The sequence below is a fragment of the Cupressus sempervirens genome, chromosome 3, assembly GCF_028749045.1.
Source record: "Cupressus sempervirens isolate cs-2001-9-10 chromosome 3, ASM2874904v1, whole genome shotgun sequence".
Lineage (NCBI taxonomy): Eukaryota > Viridiplantae > Streptophyta > Pinopsida > Cupressales > Cupressaceae > Cupressus > Cupressus sempervirens.
The window spans coordinates 625,800,034-625,822,711 of NC_143120.1; the positions used below are offsets into that span (position 1 = coordinate 625,800,034).

General features: G+C 35.3%; 1 protein-coding gene across 2 annotated transcripts in view; it reads left to right on the forward strand.

Annotated features, from left to right (window-relative positions):
- Positions 1 to 17,641, forward strand: part of LOC149568233 (Thioredoxin family protein) — a 207,530-nt gene extending 189,889 nt beyond the window's left edge. For both annotated transcript variants that reach the window (XM_089821234.1, XM_089821235.1), the window contains 2 exons: positions 16,964 to 17,080; positions 17,254 to 17,641. In XM_089821234.1, coding sequence (XP_089677360.1) covers positions 16,964 to 17,080; positions 17,254 to 17,346 — 210 coding nt within the window. In that variant the 3' untranslated portion in view covers positions 17,347 to 17,641. The remainder of the gene's footprint in view (positions 1 to 16,963; positions 17,081 to 17,253) is intronic.
- Positions 17,642 to 22,678: the final 5,037 nt, after the last annotated feature.

Consider the following 22,678-nt stretch of genomic DNA (forward strand, 5'->3'; position numbering starts at 1 on the left):
AGAGAGGATAGCTAATGCCCTTTCATATGTTTGTGCCAAGTTTTCTACAAATTTTTCTAACTCCTTTTGAATGCCTTCCACACAAACCTTTGCAACTTGGGCAACTTTTCTCACCTCCTTAATGCCTTCTATTGACTTTGCTAGAAGATCTGTAGGAGGAATGAATGCTTGATTCTCTTCCATGATTGGATGAGATAAGCTTTGCAGATATCCTTACAAGGCCTTGTTATAATTTTTCACTTTTTGGTATTTTTCTTTTGAATCCCTCATTATTTCCTTCATCACCTAGGCAGAATCATCAAACTCCTCAATTACCTTCTCCTTGCTAGCATGTCCTAGATCAAATGGTGCCACATTGTAGTCATCTAGAGTGCTCTCATCTTAAGCTTTATCAATTGTCTGCACTCCAATCTATAGAGTCCATGATCTAGATTCATTTTTGATGAACTTTGAAAACTTCTTTTCTTTGTCCTCTTTTAGCTTGCTAACTAGGTTAAATAACTTTTCTAGTTCTAGTGTAGGGTCAACTTTCATTTTACAATTTTACAACCTTTGCCTCAACCAATCTAGAGCGTTTGCATGTTGGTCATAGGTTGAAAACCACTCATGTCCCTCTACTATCTCATCATTGATTTCTTCCTCTACGATGGGACTTTTTGCTTCTATGATAGGAGCATCTATTTCTTCAACGGGGACTCCTTTGTAACAAGGACATTTTCCTCTACTGTTACTACATCTAATAAAGTCTCGAGGCATTCCTCGGTGGTATTCTCATCCTCTTGATTTCTTTGTTTGGAGGATCCCTGACAAGCATTGGTGCTTTCTCTATCTTGTACTGGCCGAGTTATTTGATCTCCTTGTAGCATCCTTCTTCCACTTGTTCCTTCTCTTTCAAAAGGATTCATTTTCTACAAGTTCAAGAAATTGTTGGGTCATGTTGGTGTTATCATTGGCTTTTGCCTATTATGGGGAGGTTGTTTACTATGGATACTAGGCTTTTTCCTCAACTATATTTCTCAGACAATACTCTTTCCCCTTTTTTGCTCAACATTTTCTAATGGTATTTCTCCTTCAATTCTTACTCTTGATGGTTTCCTACCGTGACCCTGATGTTCTATCTAAATATAAGTTCGGAGATCTTTATTCACCCTTAGTCTGTTGACTTGATGGTCAACCCACCATTTTATAAATTTCAAAACTAGTCTAGATATTGAATCAAGATCTAATATTTCTCTCCTATACCAATTATATGATTGGATGACCTCTCTTTCTTTCTCTTTCATGGTCATATCTTCTTCGACTTGGTCTGACACCTAGGTGATTTGGCATGCCTTGAGCATGTGAAGCAACAACTTGGAAGATGTCCTCCTTTTGATCTCATATATGATTGTGGCATTTAGCTAGAAATCTTCAAGGTGCAACCAATAATTATATTTCACACCAGCTACCTTTTTATACTAATTTTAGGATCATAATCTGTTCCTAACAGGTACAGTGCTAGAAGATAAAAGTGTAATTCATCTCTTGACCTTTAAACCACTTGCATATACGGACACATTTCATCCAACTCCCCTATGGTAATTGGGAATTCAAGTCCCAATTTCTTTTTCCTTTTCTAGATCTTGTCAAATCTAGTCAATTGCTTGGTGAGTTTCGACAAATCCATCTTATATGTTAGATACCTTAGAAGTTTGTAAGGCTCAAAATAAATCCCTTGTAGCCTAATATAGGAGAAATGTAAGAATTGGATGAACCACGCTCCGTATTTCTCTACCAACTTTATTCCTTAGTTGATAGGCTTGTGTGGAAGCTACCTAGCAACGTTTTGACAACGTGCATAGCAATTGCATCATTGGCTTTCATGAAGTTATCCGTAGCATAGAGCTAAAATTGGGGGTAACACTCATGTACTACCAAATAGCCTGGACCACATCCTATTGGCCCCTTGTAGCTCAATCCTTCGTATATTTTCTTCCTAGCTATCATGTATCTAACATAAGAGCTCATGAAACTTCCTTGACTTCCAAATATCTTGCTTAAGATCATCACCAAGTCATTTCACTTTCGCTAAAGGTCCAACCAAATCAATTTGGGTAATTTTGAATGGTGAGCCTCGATCTTCCTTAGCCATTTTCGATTGATCGCACTCTCGTTGTGGTCAATCCCACAAGTGTAGACCCTAATTGCTTGTCTTTTTGTCTTTCACACCATTGGTTTGTATGTTAGAATTCCAAAAGCTTCTAAAATCGCCAATGGATATTTTTGCTAGTACCTTGTTATATGGGTCTCAAATTATTCTATCTTTTGAATTATCGTGCCTTGCACATTACACTATTAGTTTAGAATTTTGGATGGCTAAGACAAGGCTAACAATTGTTACAATCTTGCTTCTCACTATTTGGTTCGCTATGTATATGGGTGCATGATCCTTGTAGCCAAATATTCTTCTATTAAACTCACTCATGCAAGGCCATCCAAATTTGTATCACCATCTTTCCACTTTGACATGATCTTTGGCTTTGGATAAACCCCTTACTATTCATTCATGATAAATGATGGTCTAGACAAATTGGATCTTTTGGGCTCTGTCGTTCCTCTTCCTGTAAAACAAAATAACATAAGAACATGTGAGGATTAAAAGAAGATTAGATTTCTTCACTTCTAGAACAAATTATGGCATTAGAGAAGAAAATTTTGAAATTAACTATAGAAGTCTCTCTAGAGATGAATTCTCTTCGGAAATTTATGCATCTTCTCCTGTTTCTCCAACTTACTCTAGAATTACTTTTTTCAAATTTTGTAGTCTCTTCCTCTAATTTTTCAAACTCGATGCAAATTCATCTCTCTAGGAAGGGACTTTTTCTCTCCAAAAACTCTCTCAAAAATTCACACTCTACCTCTTGAAAACTCACACTTTGCAAAATCTTCACCCGCCACTCTTGACTCACCAATTCTTTGATGTGAGAATGTAATGAGAATTCATCTCTTATTTAGGGATTCAACCATTAACCTACCAAATTGTCAGTGAGTTAAATTTGGGTAGTTGCATTCAACAGTCTTCCAAGTTGCCATTTTGGATGAAATTCCTTCTTACCACTTACAACTTACCATAATTTCCTTCACCGACATCGACATGTGTTGCACTTCTTCCATTTCCTCAAAAGTTTCTATTTTTGGCATTTGTATTCATCAACACATCTTTCATCATGGGCCCATACTTGAAGGGGTTGAGATTTAAATATTATGGCAGCTAAATTATTTCCTATGCTTTATTAATTGAATATTGAATGTCATCAATATGCTAGAAAATTTTAATATTTAATTATCTTTCCAAATTATCCCAATATCATCCAATTTAACCCTGATCTTGACTTGGATTTTTCACATTAACAAAATTTAAATTGATTATTGGAATTTGATTTTCTTGGATTGGATTTAAACCTAGTCAAGGCTAAACAAATTCCTCACAATTTCTTCAATGAATTCCCAATATTTCCCATTGCATATTAAATCGCAAATTCAAGTGCATCTCTCATGTTCTAACATTTGATTAAACATAAATACATCTAACAAATAGCACTCTACAATTTTCATGCTCAACAACTTTTTTGAATTTTGAAATGTTGGTTTTGACTGGGGGGAACCTCCCCCACCTTCCGATTATCCTTCTCCAGATTTTGTTGGCTAACAACCTAGTTGTTGTACCTGTCAATGTTCTTGCGGAAAGTACATCGGATTCCCCGTTAAGAATTTCCCCCAAAACTATCTGTAATTGTGTGTTTATGGGGGGGTCTAATGGAATCCTGAAATCTATCTTGGCTGACTTTGTTGTCACTAAGGACGGAACCAAAATTAGCTTCCTAGACTCTGTTGTGGACAAAATGATGTCTGATTTGAATCTTGCCCTTGTTGGCTGTTTTTTTAATTTTAACTTTTGTCCCACCATTGACACTGTTAGGAAGCCGGTGGGGTCTCACTGGAAGCTTAAAGGTAGTTTGCCAATCTCAGTGATGCCCACAAGTTTGGTCCTATTCAAATTTACTGTGTTGGAAGATCTCTCTACTGTCCTTTTGGGATCTTGGATTTACAACGAACACTTTCTCACTTTGGCAAAGTGGAAACCTAGTTTTGACCCCTATACAAAGCTAAGTCACATGACGTGTCTTTGGATGTGCCTACCTGGCCTCCCCCTCGAGTTTTGGGATGAGCAAGTCTTTAGGTGGAGAGACAACTCCTTTGGCCATTACATTTCTATAGATACAATTATCTTGACAAAATCACGCTTGGTTTTTGCAAGGTTTTGTGTCAGTGTAACCATCAATAAAGCCCTTCCTAACTTTGTTACACTTGAATCTGAGTTGGGCCATTAGATTTAGGCCATTGTTTATCAGGATGTTACTTTTTTTTGCCAAACTTGCAACTCTAAAGATCACATAGTGGTAGACTACAAGCCCCTCGAGGAGCAGGACTTGAAATTGAAAAATAAACCAATAGATAGGTTGGGGGTGGCTATATGGACTTGGCACTCCCCCGCCCCTATCGGTGTTCTCGTCGAGACGCATGGGCATACTCCTCACTTTTGAGGACATTGATTTGAAGCTCAAGTACAGTTTCCAAGATCTTTAGCCACTGGCAAGCCCCTACCCTACAATAATCTGCCTATTTTTTTCTTAGCAGGGCCATGGGCATGAACCCTACCTCGAATTCTACCCTTGGCTTGAGTGTCAAGGACAACCAAATGCCTAATTTTGGCTTCTACAGGTGCAAAAGTGCTGCCAATTTTCTATCAAATGCCTCCCCCCCCAAACCCAGTCGATTGTTTCCTCTGACTTGACTAGGTTGGAAGATGAAGAAGTCCCCATTCCTATGAATTATGAAATACTAAGCTAGATGCCACAACTGCTGCCTATGTCTTTGATTGCTATTGATATCTTAGGAAGCCACCTCTCGGCCACTTTGATTACTCTCATAGAAGCCACAAATGGTGATTCTAAGTTGGAGCAAGTTCTGGATTCCTCTGCCCCTCGAATAGCCTCCTTAGATGTTGTGTCAAGTGCACCAATGGCACTAGGAATGCCAAATGAGGACTCTAATGGGCATAAACAAAGGGAAAAAACTAGGAGAGAAAAGGTGGATGTCAAGATTGAGACAAGAGCAAGTAGACCTTCTGAAAGGGCTATAAGACATAAAAAAATCACAAGGGAAATTGTTGTCAGGAGGCAACTAACCCTAGACCTGATCCAAAGGTGTAAGAAGTGATTTTTCTCTCTTGGAACATTAAGGGCCTTAGTACCTCACAAAAGAAATATCCTATTAGATACTAACTAAAAATCATAGGGTGGATATTTGTATACTGCAAGAGGTTAAGATGACCTATGCTAATTTCAATGAACTTATGGGAAAATTCTGGCAGAGAGCTTTCTTCTATTCGGAGGTTGTTGGGGTATTGGGAGGCATTTTCACTATCTAGAATCCTTCCCATATCAAGGGCGATGCATATATCTTCTCCTAACAATACCTAGTTGTCACGTTCATGTCCCATACTGACCATTGGCACAATTTCAATGTGTACACTCCCAAAACCCACCCAAGTAGATTGGGTTTGTAGAGTGACCTTTCCTCGAGCTTTCTTTAGTTCCAAGGCAATATAATCATGGTTGCAGGTAACTTCAACTCCCTCTTGTTGCCCTTGAAGAAGCTTGGGGGGTTAATGGACTATTTTGACATCATGGGGACCCCTCAAATTTCATTTCCAATATTGGCCTCTTGGATGTGGAATTGGCATGTAATCCCTTTACTTGGTCCAACAACCAGAACGGAACCCACCTCATCCAAGCTAGACTTGACTAGTTCTTGACCTCATCTTCCTAGAACCTGGGCAATGAGTCCTCCTTGACCACACTCCCCATGACCACCTCCAACCATAACTTTCTCTCTAAGTGCGTCAACAAGCAAGCCTCTTGTCGTACCCCCTTTAGATATGAGATTATGTGGACCTCCCACCCCAACTTCTAGAAGATGGTCAATTTTTTTGGTGGTCCACTTTAGTGAAAGGATCTTCTATGTTCAAATTTGCTAAAAGGCTTGAGATCATAAGAGGAGAGGTCAAAGGCTGGAGCAAAACAAATTTAGGGGATATTTTCAAGACTAAAAAGGACCTCTTTGGTAAACATGACACCCTTCACCTCCCTTGAACTCTATAAGGAAGAAGAGGCAACCAACGAGAATTGGAAGGATATCATGGCCAATGAAGAAGTCTTCTAGAAATAGAGATCTCGGATTTAGTGGCTTGGGAGATTGCAACACTACTTTCTTCCAAAGACCGGCCTATAAACACAAGAAAAGAAGGAAAAAACTAAGGACCCTACCACCATAGAGGACTTCAGACTCCTAAGTCTATGCAACACCTTTTACAAAATCCTTTCTAAGATTTCAGTGTATAAAATTAAACCTATGCTTGATGAGATAATCAATCCCAACCATAAGGGGTTTGTTCATAGTTGGCAAATTATGGATATGGCCATCACAACACATGAAATTCTTCATTCTATTGACTGCAATAAAATTGTGGGAATAGCTCTCAAGCTTGAGATCTCTAAAGCTTATTACAAATTTAATTGCACCTTATACAAAGAGCTCTCTGCCTCCGGGTTTGGCCAACCCCTTATCAATTTTATCAAGGATTGTATGGAGATGGTCAAGTTCTATGTGCTAGTGAATAGGAAACTGGGGAGAATGTTCCATCCAGCTAAAGGGCTGGGGATAGGGAGATCCTCTCTCCCCCTAGCTTTTTATTCTGTTGGTTAAGGTCCTTGGCAAAAATATGATGCATTTAGCTGAAACAGAGACTATCTAGGGAATCAAACTAGGCACTACACTACCCCCCTCAATTCTAGAACAATTTTGTGATGACACCTTCTTTGGTGCATCCTCGGTTATTGAGGCTAGGGTTTGGAAGACTCTCCTTGATGACTATGCCTCTACTTTTGGTCAATATATCAACTATCACAAAAATAGGACTTTTTCTTCAATACTGACATTAAACTACAAGTGAAAATTTTGGACATTCTTGGATGCCACTCAACAATCCTCTCAACCGCCTACCTAGGGCTCTTGCTCATAGTGAAGGAGGTTAAAGATGATTGCTGGAATTCGTTTCTGGAATGCACCCAAAGAAAGCTTGTCGGCTGGAAGGGAAAACTCCTTGTCAACATAGGGAAGTGCCAATTGCTCTCTGCTTCCCTCTAGGGAATCCCAGTTTTCTTTCTATCTATTTTCAAAATCACAAGTGCTATGTTTGACATTTTGAAAAAAGTCTAGCACACTTTTCTTTGGTCTGGCTACAAGGAAAATAAGAGACTATCCCTCATGAGTTGGGATCACGTTTGACTTCCCAAGTTTCTTGGAGCCCTTGGCTAATGGAATATCCACAATCTTAATAGAGCTCTATTGTTAAAGGTTGCTTGGACTCTTCTTAAAGGGTTTGTTGGTTGTTGCAAAATAATGGAAGCCAAATACCTAGATAGAGATCGCTTCTATAAACTTTTTACTAATAATGACCACCTACAAGGTTCCAAAATTTCAAACAATGTTCTCAAATGCAGAAGCATTCTAGATAAATGGGATAACCTGGCAAATTAGCAATGGGAGGGACACCCACTTTTGGGAAGATGTCTGGCTTGATAACCTCACCCTCGACACTAGTAGATTCTTCCTTCTTTGGAACATCCTCTCTCTTAGGATTGGTACTTTGGCAGCTAACTACATCTCTAATGGTCGTTGGGTGGACCTTGTTGCAATTTTGCAGACTAGGCCTTGTTAGCTACAAATCTTGCTAATCTATTGCATAAGGTGATAATCCTTGTTTGATCGAGCTAACATGATCATTTGGCTCCTCATGCAGAATGACGAGTTCATTGTTAAGTCAACCTATAATTCACTGCTAAAGGTTGTTAGTGATACTATCTGCTAGAATGAAGTGTCGAAAAACCAACTCATCCCCAAAGTGAACTTTTAGTGGGTTGCGTTGCATGGTAAATTTTTTACTTAGGACAACCTCACCAAGCATGGTTTTACTCTAGCCAATAGATGCAACCTTTGCAAAAAGGAGGAAAGCTTCAACCATCTCTTCCTGCACTGTGAATTCTCCACTGCTATCTGCTAGCTCATCTTCCATAAGCTCAACCTTCCTTGGGCAGTCAAAAGAGAAACCTAACAATTTGCTACTGGTTGGCGACCCCCCTTTCAACACCCCTTGCTCCAACTCCTTTGGCAACAAATACCCCCACCCCCACTCTTGTTGGAGCATCTGGAAGGAGCGTAATAACATGGATTTCAGGGATAGTGAACAATCTTCTTTTGAGGTGTTTCATCTTGGAACTAAGCTTCTAGTTGAGAACCTCTCAGTGTCCCACTAGAAGAGCCCTAAGTACCCCCCTCAAGCTACTAATCTTCACATTGCTAAGAACTGGAACATTGATAAAGGCTTTAGCAAATTCGACAATATAAAGCTCCTTATTAGAATGGCCATTGTGGATCCCCACTAAGCATCTGTTGGACAAATTCAACTTTGACGATGCTACTAGTGATGGGATGGAGGCGAGGGCAGATTATTCGCAATGTCAGGGGTCATCTAATTGCTGCATACAATGGACCTCTGAGGCACCATATTGTCAACCAAGCGGAGGATATGACCCTTCTGTGGGGGTTGAGACTTTCCCTAGACTTTGGGAGCAGGAAACTAGAAATTGAGGGGGACTCAAAAAATCATTATTGATGTGATTAAAGGCTCTTCCAGGGCAAGGTGGAAAGTGGATAATATCCTTAGCGACATCCTTGGCCAAATTAACAACTTTGACGAAGTCAAAATAAACCATTCTTACATGGAGGGGAATTTGGTGGTCGATTCTATGATTATTGTTAGTTTGTTGTTTGTCATCTTGCATTGTTGGAGAACTTTCAATCTACTCCCTACGTCTACCAAAAGCCTCATAAGGCAGGAAGAGGGTGTTGTCAATACTAGTCCCAATGATGTCTAAAAATCAAGGTTTGAGTTACCTCAAACTTGGCGTGGCAAGACCTTGCTTCCCCAACACCAAGATTTTGAATTAAAATGATGGTATAGATGACCTAATACAACTGGCTGCTGACATGTATCTTGATTTCCTGGGAGGGTTGAGCTGGGCCTATGCTCATGGTATCATTGGCACTCTTTCCCATTATAATGTTTGTCGAGGTCTCACTATATGCATGTGGCTTGACCTCATTTTGCATTGTCATGATAAGTTTGAGATGGATGGGCCCATAATCATCCTTCATCTTTGGATTCCAAAAACTTTTGTACTTTTCAGCTAACGTACGGTAGGGTCCTCAAACCCACTATTCGTATGAGTTGGAACAGCAATAATAATCCTTACATCCTTCAAAACATTTTGGAAAGGATTAATATCAAGGGGATTACATGGCATTGCCATTATACGTGTGGTTTTATTAATCTATGCTTTTGTCATATCATAAGGGCATTTTTGGGAAAAAGGCTTAAAGCTAGTGAGTGCCTTGGATTTGGGGCGCATTGTCATTATTTTTATGCCAGTTCTCTGCATACACTACATCTGCCTTCTGGCTTGGGCATCCAAAAATGTCGTGTTGACATTTATTTCTACATTGTTGTTATTATTTACACCACTCTTGTCAAGACTACCTTGCTTGTTCTTAACAGTTGGTTTTTAACCTGCTGTTGGAATTTTCACATGTGCCTCTGTGTTTCTAGGTTTCTCGCTGTTGGTCTGAAAATGGGGGTTGATGGACATAAAATTGAGCCTAACAAGATTGAAGATGAGTTCAGTACCAATCCTATGGCAATGTATTGTACAAGGAAGGTGGCATTCTTTCCGTTATGGAGAGTAAGATTGATTTCGACGAGACCATTTATTGGCAATTTGTTTCTTAGAATAATAGACATGTTACTATGAAAGGTATAACCTTCAAAATCAATGAGGAAGTCATAGAGAAAGCTACTGGCCTAACCATTAATAGCCCCAAGCAGAAGAAGGCTAGCAAAACTCTTGACTTGGTGGGTTTGGAGCAATTTTTCAAAGGTACTAATGAGAAGCCTATCAAGAAGCAGGGTGGTTATAGTGCAGAGGACCTTCTAGAATTCTGGCCCAAAATGGGCAAAATCATTATCAAATACTTTATGGTGGAGGGAAGATATGGGTTCTTCTACTACTACCATCTTTCATTCTTAAACCGTCTTAGGCATAAGGATTTAATTTCTATCCTTTTTTATTTGCTCCACTCTTTGGAAAGCAATGTGCTTGATGATGCCAAGGCTAAGGCTTAGGGGGAGAAACCTATGATTCTCCACCAAAGGCTCATGCTCAGACTCTATAAATTTCACCGTGCCCTGTGTCCCCCTCCGACCACCATTATTCTTACCATCTCCCATCAGGGGAGACCGACCCTTCACCCTCAACACCTGAGACTTCTGAGTCAAAATTCAAAAACCCTACTAATACCCCCTCTGTGAGCCTAATGTCTTCAAGTGACTCCCTTATCCTAGAAACCCTAGGCGTCAAAAAACGTAGGGAGGCCATTAAAGTTCTAGACACTTGCCCAAGCTAAAAAGCCAGAAAGAACATCCTTAACCTAGACTACGAAAGTGAAGAAGACACCTAGCAGTGACAAACTTGTCACTCAAGTAGACTGTCTGAGGAGTAGGGAAAGTAAGTCATCAAGAATTTGGTGAAAAATGAGGAGACCTTGGCAGATACAAATAGTAAGAAGACTATTGCAAGTGATTCAGATGATGATCCTACAAGGAAACTTTGAGTCTTGCTAGGAACCCTTCCCCAACCCCCCCTGTTAATCCCCCTAGCCACCCCTCCCCCGACCCCCACAAAACACCTACAACCCCACCCCCCATGTCCCCCTTACTGAATTTGAGCAATGCGGTGACGGATAGCCTTGGCAAAGGAACTTTGGTGGTGGCATGGTGGTGTAATGAACCCAAATGCAATCTCTTAGAATGTTGATCCATTTCTTATAATTATTACTTGCTAGAGATTCCTTTCTATTAAACTTCTAACTCAAGTAGAAATAAAGAGTTGTAATATCCAAGTGCACTAATAGTGACCCTATGGTAATTGTATAGTAATGGAAATCGATTTATGCAACAGGTCAGTTTATGTGAGTCTCTCTCAAACAAGTCAAGATTGGGCCTGATATTGAATGTGAATCTCAATTAAATCTGAAGGTGTCATGTAATATCCTTATTTTGATATTACATAATTTGCTCACTGCCCAAAATGGGTCTCCATCCAGTAACCAACAAACCCTAAACTCCCTCTAAAGGTGTGGATAGAGTTGGTAACTTCCAAAAGGCAACAAGAAGGAATCATTTTCCTTTTCTCTGTTGCAATTGAAATTGGTGGGAGAGAACATGTAAATTTCCCTTTTTCTTGAAGGCGTCTAAGATTTCCAAACAAATCTATGACCAAAGATTTAATTTTATAAAACATCCGAAAAAATATGCTACAAACATAATTATTCAAAGGTAATAAAATATCAACAATTTCATCCTTCACAACTTGGTTGCATTGTGTAAAAGTGCATGAGTTAAAATTAAAATGTAGCATAGTAGCATAAACACATTTAAACAACAAAAACACCATAAACTTATCATAGTGATCATACCATCATATAGTTCAACATAAAAAATTCAAAATATTAAAAGTAAATCATAGCATCAAGTTCAAGTATCATTGTTCAACTAATGGAATAAAAATCTATTAATATTCTAAGTTCTTCAATCTTCACCTTCTTCTTCATCTTCTTCTTCTATGGCATTAGTTGACTCAACGATAGAGCTAAGGCCAATGGGATCAGCAGCAGAAACACTGGTATTGGCATCAAATTCTTCAAAAAATGACAATGACAATTAGAGGCCATCAAAAACATTTCATAACAACCTTTTAGGGTTGTGGACGTCAAAAACTTAATTAAATTTTGCAAAAAAAAAAACTTTATTGCCGTTTGTGGGGCCTAGAAAGCACATGGTTCTGGTTTTGAAATTGGTTCAATTTTTTTGGCCTGGTTGGCCCAGGTTTGAACCAATAGGCGAAAATTGGAACCTTGCCTGAATCGGACTGCAAACTAGACCCAAAACTTCGAACCAGCTTGAATTTCTGCAGGTTCGGGGGGTCCAGGGACTAACCATGGTAACTTAGGATTGCCAGCATAGCTATAGTTTTGTTTTTTTTTTTTTCTGGAAACTCTTTTGTGCTTGATTTGAATTTTCTTTCCTTATGTACTGAGTTGGTAAAACCAGCTTTAGTCAAAACAAATTTGACCGATTTAATCATTCATAAAACTTTATTACTTAATTACTTTATCCAATAAACAATGTTTATAATATATAAATTTAGCTGGATAAGTTCCATCATCTATCAAATGACCAATCCAATTCATCGGTTAAAAATTGAAGGATTGCATTAGTTAAAGAAATTAATCAAAAGGTAAATCCTATGTTACCGGTACTTCTCCATTTGCCTTCACATACGGGTACGGTACGTATCGGAATCAGATACGTCCAAAATACCCCGTCGAATCGAACAGGGTTCGATTTATACGTATTTGCAATGAATTCGAATTTTTTTGAATGACGTGGAGATTTGAATGGTAACGTGGCAGTTTGACTAAGATATTTAAGGTCGGCGTTTGATTTTTGTTAGTCTTTAACGCGTTTTTACTAGGGTAAAAACCCTAAAGTGAACGGAACAAACATCCGTTGCGCAGAATGAGACAAAAGTTTGCAAAAGTTTGCACTTTGTGGGAAAAACATCCGCCGCGCTCGAAATTGACAGCAACTGGAAAGCAACGACAACAGTAAAGTTGTAAACTGACACCAACTTGAGACCTGCAGCTGGACGACGACGGAGACCTGCAACAGGGACGACGGAGCGGGAGTTTGCGTTCGGCTTAACCAGGTAAATTTGCGAATGTTTATTTTAATTTTTTTAAATTTATTTAAAGTTACAAACTTTCAAACAAGTTACAAAGTTTTATGTATAGTTTTATTCATATTGTAAGTTTATAATATTAATTTATTATTGAGTTTTTTCATATGGTTATGTTTATTTTTATTTTTTTTAAATTTATTTTAAGTTATAAACTTTTAAATTTTAAATACTATATATAGTTTATAAATTATAACTTCAATAATATATAAGGTTTTTCAAGTTTTTTTAAAATTGTATATATCATATAATATTTAAATTTTAAATTCTAATTTTTTAATGTCAGGCAATATTTAAATATTATTTAAATATTGAATAAATATTATATTATATAATGTCTAGAGTATTAAATAATAAATGTTAATAATGTATTTTTTATTTTATTGTTTATTAATTTAATATTTATATAATAAATTATAATATTTGTTATAAATTGTACTTATAAATATTTCTTATAATTTTAATATATATATTTTTAAATTTTTTTTAATGTTCAAATAGAAATTGAATTTGTTTATTTTTATATCTAATATTGTATTTACTATTATTTAATTATTTAATAACATTTTTAATTTTTAACTTGTTGGCTCTTGTAAACAGGACAATGTCAGCTTCTTCTATTGCTCGACCCAAATTCAAGACCGATCCCAATTCACCATTATGGAAATATGTCACAATGAAAAGCCAAGTAAAAGGAGGTGGAACATTTGTTTGGGAATGCAATTTATGCCATGTGGAGAAAACTAGCTCCTATAGCCGTGTGAAAGCCCATTTATGTGCCATTCCCCAAATGGGTATCAAAGCATGCGAAGGACCGGATGCAAAAGGATTGCCACCTCAACAAATAGTAGGATTCATTCAAGAGCAAGAGGAAGCAGATGCAAGAGTCGGACGTGCCACAAACCATCCTTTGTTGAAACGAAAAGGAAGTAGTTCAAGGCCCCCACCTTCTCCATCTCATAGTGACTTTCCTGATATCATAGTAGAGAACCACCCGTTCTTGGGCAGAATTGAAGAACTTGTTACTGAGAAGAGAAGTAAGGGACCATTGGAGAGAGCATTCCAGAATGATGCTAGGGAGATTGCAGATGAAGCTGTTGGAAGATGTATCTATGCAAATGGTTTGGCATTCAATGTTGTGCGCTCACCATATTGGCAGGATATGTTGAGAAAAGCAAATGATGCTCCGCAAGGGTGGATAGGGCCAGGTTATGAGAAGGTACGCACCACCTTACTAGCAAGTGAGGTCAAAAACATAAACAATGCATTGGCTCCCATTAGAAATTCATGGAAACAAACAGGTGTGTCAATTATCTCTGATGGGTGGAAGGATACCAAAAATCGGCCATTGATAAATGTGATTGCAGTGTGCCCAAAAGGGGCAATGTTTCTAAAGGCTGTGGATTGTGAGGGACAGGTGAAGGATGCACAATTTATTGCTGATATCCTTATAAAATGCATCCAAGATGTGGGTCCTGAAAATGTTGTCCAAGTTATTACAAACAATGCAAAGAATTGTCGGGCTGCAGGTTTGTTGATTGAGAGACGTTTTGATCACATCTATTGGACACCTTGCGCTGTCCACTCTCTCAACCTAATGCTACAAAAGTTGGGTAGGAAAATAGATTGGATCAAACAAATCTATGCTGAGGCTGAAGAGATTCAGATGTTCATCACAAACCATAACATGTCACAAGCCATTTTTAGATCATTTTCAGAGTTGGAATTGCTGAAGGTAATTGAAACACTTCAAATTTTTAATTCTATATTCACTACTAATATGAATTTACTTTTTAAATTTGATAATGATTTCTTCATAATTTAATTATGATTTTTAATTCTTGAATAGGTTGCTGAGACTCGATTTGCATCAAACACAATTGTCTTGAGGCGACTTGTGTTGGTGCGAGAGGCACTTGCTGGCATGGTTATTGGTCAAGGTTGGATTCAATGGAGGCAATCCAATACAGAAAGGGCAACAAATGTAAAGAAAATGATCCTAGAAGACGCATGGTGGGAAAGAGTGGAATATCTTCTTAGTTTCACCGAGCCCATCATGAGCATGATCCGTTTTGCTGACATGGATCACCCATGTTTGGGAATGGTATACGATGGCATTGACTCAATGATTGAGTTAATGAGAGATGTCATCAATAAAAAAGAGAAAGATCCTGAAGAAACTTTCTTCAAAGAAGTCAAGTCAATTTGTGTTGAACGGTGGAACAAAATGACCACCCCATTACATCTTCTTGCATTTGCATTGACTCCAAAATTTTATAGTGATGAAATTCTTTCTCAGCCAACAAGGGTACCACCATACAGAGATAGAGAAGTAAGTGATGGATGTAGGACAGCACTTAGTAAACTCTTTCGTGATCATGCAATGGAGGATTTAGTTACAATTGAGTTTGTTAATTTTGTATCCTCTGACGGTCAAAGTGTTGCTGCTATCCGTGACAAGTACACGAAGGATGCTCATGCTTGGTGGTACCTTAATGGCCATACATCACCACACCTTCAAACTCTTGCAATCAAACTTCTAACACAGGCATGTTTCTTAATTTTTGTTCCAACTCTCTAACATTATTAGTCTGTTAATGTCAGAAATAAAGTTATTTTTATAGTTGCAACTCTCTAACATTGTGACAAATTTTCAATAGGTTGCTAGTTCTTCTTCAGCTGAGAGAAATTGGAGTACATACTCCTTTATTCACTCAGTGAAACGCAATCGATTGGCAGCAAGTAAGGCAGAAGAATTGGTTTATGTGCATTCCAACTTGCGCCTTCTTACTTATAAAAAAAGTCAGTACAAGGAAGGGGGCACAATGTTGTGGGATGTAGATCCTGAGAGAACAGATTTAGATTTTTCAGTTAATGCACCATCTTTACCCTCTGTGGAGACAAATAGCCAACGTGCTTCTAGCTATGGAAGTGAAACTGGGGCTGCATGTGGTTCCACTGATCTTGATTTTCTTGATGAACCATATGATGCTGATTACTAATCAGTCTAAATGTAATATTTTGACAGTTTACTGTTTAACCAATGCACAATGAATTCGATATGGATATAATCATATATGATATATCTATCATAACATTCAATTTTTGACATATCAATTGACAAATTGATATGAAACTAGACTTAAAGTTACAGGAAATCATTATAAATGTGTTACTGCAATATTTATGGCAGTTTTGTTTCTACTTTTCAAGCTGTAAGCCTGTATACATGCACAGATATAAAATATATATTTATGATTTTTTAATTTTATATGCTTTTAGTTTTGTTTTCAAGTTGTACAAATGCATATGTATATATATTATATATATATTTATGATTTTTATATGTTATTTGTACAGACGTATCCAGACGTACCCAAACCCACTTCCCAAAAAATTGCCGTACCCACGTATCCGTATCCGTGCCCGTACCCGTATCGGTAACTTAGGGTAAATCCAAATAAGTCATCAGTTGAAGACCAAACGGATGTAATAAATGAAGTTTAATTATTACTTCAACGAGTAACTCATATTAAATAATTAATAAATTATAACACTTGATCAGTTAAATACAAACAACACATAATTGGAGCGTTAATCAACCTGTCATTAATTCCAATCATCGATATACACAGATCTTCCATTATTGGCAAATTCACTCACACCAGATTGTGTGATCTTATTCAAACTAAACCCCACCAAATGCACATTACCTCATTATTTCAAGAAGTAAATTGAATAAACAATTCAGACTACTTTATCAAGCAACGGAGATCAATTCTGATAAAACTCGTAGAGGACTATGGTTTGTGTATTTTCCTCTTAGCATGGTTGTGCATAGGTCAATATTCAAATGCTTGATTAACTATCTGTTCTAGGTTTCAAATGAAAATTAGCAAATTAATTTAACTTGCCTGTTCATAAATTTTACTCTTTGACATATACAGAATGCAAGGTTAGTTCGAGAAGCCCTTTGTGAATTGGAGTTGCCATACATTCTTCATAATGTGGGAAAAGGTTCTTCAAGAACCAAAATTTTGTTACAGCTTGCAGGTTCAGAGAAGGTACTCTCCATCTGCCCAGGAAGAAATTTTACCGTAAATGGCTAGATCTTTGTCACATGTCTTAATGTTCATTATAAATGTTTTATTTTTTTTACCAGTTGTATAAATTTATCAAACATGCATGAGTGTCTTTAATAATTTTCAACAGAACTAACTTGGTTCTTGGATTGCAGGTACCATACCTTATAGATCCTAACACAGGTCTTAGTTTTGGCGATCGCAAAGAAATTATATCATACTTATTTCAGACATATAGCCGTATATGATGGAATTTTTGTACTTTTTCCTCGTCCAAATGGAATTAATGCTTGTAGGCTCAAAGTTGAGAGTTGATGTAAGGCATTAATATCCATAACGGTATACAGAAACAAATGCTCCAGGGTTTGATTTATCTGTAGGAACAAAATTGTATCAATAAATCTGCAAGTTGGTGGTTTTGTTTTATTATTTAAATTTGAATGTACAGATTAGTATCAGGGTTAGTAGCATTATTTGTAGTCAACTGTCACTCTACAATTGCTGTACCCTTCCTGAAGCTATATATAGATGGATGGATTGATATATCTGTCTTCTTTTATATTGAATAAAAACATTTTTAAAAGTGTGAAGGGGGCAGCCAACACACTGCTCATACAAGAATGTTCAACAAAAGGCCAAATCAAAACTAGGTCCTAAAACAAATGTTGTAGCTGTTTGCAACATATCTTCTTATGCATTTATCCACACTTTTTGTTTCCAAACTTCGTGCAGTTTAAAAAACATGAAAAAATGACTTCAAATTAAACCCTTCACATGTCTACATTTTCATTAACCATATGGTTTGAAAAAAACAGCCATGTATTTAATTTATTAAATGTTAAACAAAATAGGGCAACGGCTAAAACATAAATTATTTTGAGTGAGATGCATACATGCCCAATGCCATCTGCGATGTATCATGCCCATGTACGCTCAACTTGCCCAACTTCAGCCAACTTCGACACTGCTGCCCTGTCAGTCCGTTGCCGTGGGATCCAAAACCTGTTGAGCTGGTCAGTGAGATTGGACGTTCCAGCAGCTAAATATTTAATGCCTTGAAATTAGAGTAGAGCGCCAAATGTGACTTCACTTTTGGAGGGAAAGACATAAATAAAACAAATTTAGCTCATCTTTTATTCACAGATCACCCTGAACAAACAATCGTTAATCAGAGGTATTTCTTACTTTTTTCTTCTTTTTTACAGCCTTCTGTATCAGTTTAATTTAATGATGTATGTTTATTATGTGTGGCACTTCTAACCTGGTGAGATTGGCTTTTCTAGTACATGGTTTGATCCAGTGATCAACACCATTGCTGAAGTTTTTCATTGAGTTTAAAGGTATGTTGAATAACTTCTTTTTGTAATACTTTCTTTTGTAATAGTTTCCAATGCCTTTGCTGAAGTATTTCATTAAGTTTAAAGCTATTGAATAACTTCTTTTTGTAATACTTTCTTTCGTAATAGTTCCCTTCGCATTTTGTATTTCACGTTGTTTTCAATTAGTTTCGTAACAGATCAAAGTATGTAAAAAAAATTTGGGCAGTATTTAGATCTTTGATCATGGATTAAACTATTGTTTGTGATTATGGAGTAGATTGTTATTAAGTCTATTCTATTTAACCACTATCCATTTGTTGTCCTCCCCATTTTTCTCAATCTTATGCTAGTTAGTGGATTGATCAAATTTGCTTATCATTCTAAACTTGTGAATACCATACTCCCTCTAAAATTTGCATGCTCACACTTATTCAAACAATAAAACAAGGGCCACATGGCATTAATAGCAATAACATTAATTAAATTAATAGATTATTATCAATATGATAAGAAAAATAATAAAAATAACAATTGTTATAATTGTATTTACTTTTTATGGAAAATGTTGACATTGTTTGCTACATTGCACATCTCTAACTTTAACATAAATTTTTAGTTTAATATTTTCTCAATAACATTTTAATATGTTAAGTTTTTTTAAATATGTTTTTATTATACTAAAGATTGTTTTATTTATCATCATATAATTAGTTATTTATTTGATATTATTTATAAACTATTATTATATAGGTGTGTAGCTTAATATATATGGGAAATGTTTTCTATAGTAAAAGTGTAACTAAAATTAATGAAATATTAAATTAATAGTTAGTTATATGCTATTGACATAATTTACTAATTGTGTAAAGTGAATTTTTTTAATTAAATTTATTTTTATAAAGAAATTAGAAATGATTGAACATTGTTAATCTTTATTGAGAAAGAGATCACAAAATTTGTTCTCATTTATAATTCTAAATAGATTTCATAATTTTGTTGAATATAATTATATCAAGGCTCTAAATGTATCTAATATCCCGTTATATTACTATTACTAAAATTTCGCTGGAAAAAAGTAATATGGAGGAGCCTTCGAAAAGGGCCCTATAATACAAAACCAATTCAACCAATAGTATTTGAGTTAAATAAATTTTATAATATAATTTTTTTATAATTAACTATCCAAACTTTAGAAATATTTAATTTATAGAAAATTAGTTACACTTGATTGGTGGAAAAAATATAATAATTGCATTATTGTGAACAAGTGAATGCAATAGTACAACAAAGTAAAAAATCCAAAATACAATACAACGGTAATCACCTATCTAATTAAATTTAATAATTTGAAATTCTTATTCTTATTTTTATTTTTTAAATGTATAAATATTTAACATATTTTTTTATTTTTTCTAACTGAAAAATTAAATTTAAAATTGAAATGTATATAAATTATAAGTGTTAATAAAAATAATAAATTGTTATGAAATAACTAATTTAAATATATCTTTAAATTTATTGAAAGCTTAACATATAAATAATAAGTTTATTACAAGTTCTTTATATAAGATAATTATTTATAAAGGGGTTTAGGAATTTCGATTTATTATTAAAAACATTATTTATTTTATGATAGTATGATATTTAGTCACCACTATAACCATAATTTACATCTATTTATAACTTTACTTAAACATTGTTATAAGTGGTGGCAAGCTATACCAAAATGACCATAATCCTAGTTAATCCATAACCCTAATTGAACTTCAATCATTACTCTAAACCATAAATTAATGTTCAGAATTTTAACCATTAATGAACTTTATCCTTAATTGAGTTATAACTCTATTTAAATTCAAAATCTAATTTTATATTTAATCTTATAGATTAGAATTATGAATCGGTTTAGTTTAGGTCTATGATTCAATTTGGTTTAGTGTTAGGCTAATGACAAATGAATCAAAGTATGAGAACATTTCTTTTTATCGTATTTATATTGATTTTAGCTAACTAATTTTATAGAATAATATAATGAAGAAACAATAAGATGAAATCTACAACAATGCAATTTATACATTAAATATAGAGAGCATGATATTTAATTACATATTTAATATTAAATAAATTATCAATTCACAAGTATAAGTTTGATAAATTATTATTATGTTGGTTAGTCCATCTTTGAGTCTTCCTTAGCATCTCTTTATTTATTTTCTATTACATATGTAGTGTAATTATGTTAATTTTTATGGCATGGTAGAGCATATAATTTAAAATTACACACAAAGACATTAGTTACAAATCAGGCATTCAATTTAATAAAATCCTTATTCTATGCTAGTTATACAAAGTGGAGCAAGTTTTTTTCTCATATTGGACACTAGATATCAAGTATTGAACTTATTTGATGTTTCTTTTCTAATATTTTGTTTCTAGAAATCTCCTCTAGGTTTACACCACCATTATATTATCTATAGTCACACAACATTTTCTTAGACCTCCATTATCCATTAATTTGTAGTTGTTCCTCATCTCCAATATAGGTTTTACTTTTCTATGGAATGATCTCCTAAATTTATCACCTCTTGATAAGAAAAAATATATATTATGATATAATAGAATAGATGTATTTTTCATGCATGTTTTAACAAGATGGAGAGTTGCTAATTAACCAAATATTGTACAAAATGAGTAAATGATTGAAATGGGAATCACTTATTCGATTAGATGTCCAAGACATTCCAAAAAAAGGAAATCCTTTTTCAATGAATGATCTAGAATGGACACCTATTAGAAATGAAAATATCCAAGAGCTTGACTTATGTGTTACTATCCCTCTTGGGAGACTTGCTCACTTCATCAAAGGAGAAGGTCTATTGTAGGATGGCATAGAGATAAAATTTCCATGTAAAGGTCATAGAGAGCCCAAATTGGAAAACCCTACTGACCATAGTACCATAATGTATTCAAGGTATGCCTAAAATTCTCATATAATTAAGCATGTCATATTTTTTATTGTTTATTCATAATGTTGATTAATATTTCTTTTTCTACATGTGTACTTAAATAGATATCATTATGCTTTTGGGTTTGAGGATAATAGAAAAAAACCTAAAGACATGAAAAAGGTGAAAAGGATACAAAAGTTTATGCCAAAAAGGGGTTGCTAAACCCATTTTCATGTTAGAGTTATGTATGGTAGACCACATGTTGTTATTATCACATATAATGAATTTACCCATCAAGATGTTAATGATGAATTTTGTCATAGAAAGAATGACCCTTCTAGAGATCCAAGGACTAGCTTTGCGCCAAGACTATCAAATGAATGTAAATCATACATTGAGTCCTTATTAATGATGGGTGTCAAAATTGACACAATTTGTGAGCAACATTACTTAGAACATGGTCTAATAGAGTTAATGAATAAGAGAGATGCTTGTTTACTAAGGAAAGATGTATTAAATGCATGAAAAAGAGTACGCTCATTTTGATCAGAAAAAAATGAGGATGACGCAAAAAGTGTTAGTTTGTGGCATTTAGAGGAGAAAGATAACTATTTCTTTTACAAAACACCAAACACCATGGGAGACATTCTATTCATTGTAGGCATCCAAACACCTTGGATGAGAGAAGTGATGGTCAAACATTCACATAACTCTATTATTGCAATGGACTCAGCATTTCTAACAAATAAATATGGTGTAAGTATACAAATGTTAACTATATGTATTGATTTTATTTTTACCCATTCGATTATTTTATTTCAATAAATTAATTTGTCAATGTTAAATCCATGTGCAGTATTAGTTATATACATTGTTTATTTTTGATAAACAGGAGGCTGGTGTACCCATTGCATGGGCAATATCCTTGAGAAGTAGAGTTGAGGATATAAATGAATGGTTAACAGTGATCTATAGATAGGGGAAACAATTGAGAGATGATTGGTATGTCAATGCATTCATGACAGATGATGCCAGTGCAGAAATTGAAGTTGTCAGGTTTTTATTGGCATTAATTTCTACATTTAAACTAAAATTAACTCAATTTCAGTCATGATTTATTTTATAAACTACAAGTTTGCATTTATTTTCTTAGAATGTTATTGATCAAGTATTACAATGTGTAACTTGTATGTCATCTTTTAATTGCCGAGTTATTTTATGTATGTGACATGTGTGTAGGGCATGACTAAAAAATGTCTACTGGTGAGTTAATATTTAATCAAAATATGTCAATCATCACTTATTTGAGCATG